The sequence below is a fragment of the Musca vetustissima genome, unplaced genomic scaffold (assembly GCF_032173495.1).
Source record: "Musca vetustissima isolate MV318-11 ecotype Yass unplaced genomic scaffold, APGP_CSIRO_Mvet_v1 utg388948, whole genome shotgun sequence".
In the NCBI taxonomy this organism is placed as follows: domain Eukaryota; kingdom Metazoa; phylum Arthropoda; class Insecta; order Diptera; family Muscidae; genus Musca; species Musca vetustissima.
Genome location: NW_026879077.1, coordinates 24,154 through 25,405, shown reverse-complemented (window position 1 = coordinate 25,405; position 1,252 = coordinate 24,154). Strand labels below are relative to the sequence as shown.

The 1,252-nt window shown below is 39.1% G+C and overlaps 1 protein-coding gene across 1 annotated transcript; it reads right to left on the bottom strand.

The window, feature by feature from the left end:
- Nucleotides 1-74: 74 nt before the first annotated feature.
- On the bottom strand, nt 75-968 carry LOC133323878 (very long-chain-fatty-acid--CoA ligase bubblegum-like). The gene is made up of 3 exons (XM_061532777.1): nt 733-968; nt 306-651; nt 75-224 (listed from the first exon to the last, which is right to left on the bottom strand). Exons 1-3 carry the CDS (start codon nt 966-968, stop codon nt 75-77), a joined length of 732 nt encoding a protein of 243 aa, XP_061388761.1.
- Nucleotides 969-1,252: the final 284 nt, after the last annotated feature.

Below are 1,252 nucleotides of genomic sequence, written 5' to 3'. Positions count from 1 at the left end.
CCCACAGTACCGGACTAGAAGCAAATGCAGAAGAAGAAATTGAAAATGAATTGAATCTTTGGCAAAGGAATAAATCACAAGTTCGGCAATGCGATTGAAGGACGATGGTAAGGAATACTTACGGTGTAGACCAAGCAGCAGCATTGATTGATGGCAATATTTTCCAAACGTTTCTTGAGTGCATCATCCTGATCGGAAACATTCATGGCTTCAATTTCAGACCACTGCAAAGGTAAATGGGAAAACAAAATTCATGAAGTCCATTAGAAGTTCGAACAAAAAAAATCATATCCTCCTTTACTTACCCTATAATAACCATCCTCCTTCTTCATGAATGGAGCATAAGGTTCCTGGATTTGAATGGCTGCCTTCAAGTTTGGCAATTTATCCTTGATGGCATGGATTTTTTCCATTTGTTTGGCATCATCGACCACAACAATTTGGGCATGTGAATCCTGAAGGACATGCATACAGGCTTCGGGGGAGTTGGTGGTGTAAATACCGGCAATAACACCGCCAGCATGAATGGCACCCATGGCCGAGTAGAACCATTCGGCACAGTTGAAGGCCAATACACCGACAGCATTATGGGGTTCCAAGCCCAATTTCATGAAAGCCTTGGCCACTTGGTGGACTTTTTGTTCATATTGTCTAACGGGGGAGAGAAGAGAGAGAGAGGAAAAAAATAATAATCAAAATTTCAATATTTGTGTATTCGAAAAAATTATTTACCTATAGGTCACGGTGGTATATTCCCTTTTGGCATTTTTGGTTCTCAACGCAGGATGATCGGGATAATTGTTGACGGTACGTTTCAAAATGCCGGGAATGGAAATGGGCTCTTCAGCGCCCAAGCCATCCTTGGCAATGCGTATCTTAACAGCCTGGGTGACATCGGTGGTCTTGTAGACATCACTGGGAATGAGGCGATTGGGACCGGGACGATTGTAGAGAGCATCGACTGTCATTTTGATTGTGTGTGTTAGTAATTTTTGTGGGGGAGGTTAAAATGGGAGCTGCAAAGAAAAAGATAAAAAAATTAATTTCAGATAATTTTCATAAAAAAATTTTGAAAATTCTTAAAAAAATATTCAAAACACCAAGCCTATTGTAAGGCTTTTAATTTTTTTAAATCCACACCTATTGTAAGGCTTTTAATTTTTTTTTTAAATACGCACCTATTGTAAGGCTTTTAAATTTTATTTAAATTCGCGCCTATTATAAAGTAGGGATAAGTAAATCGATTTTCGAC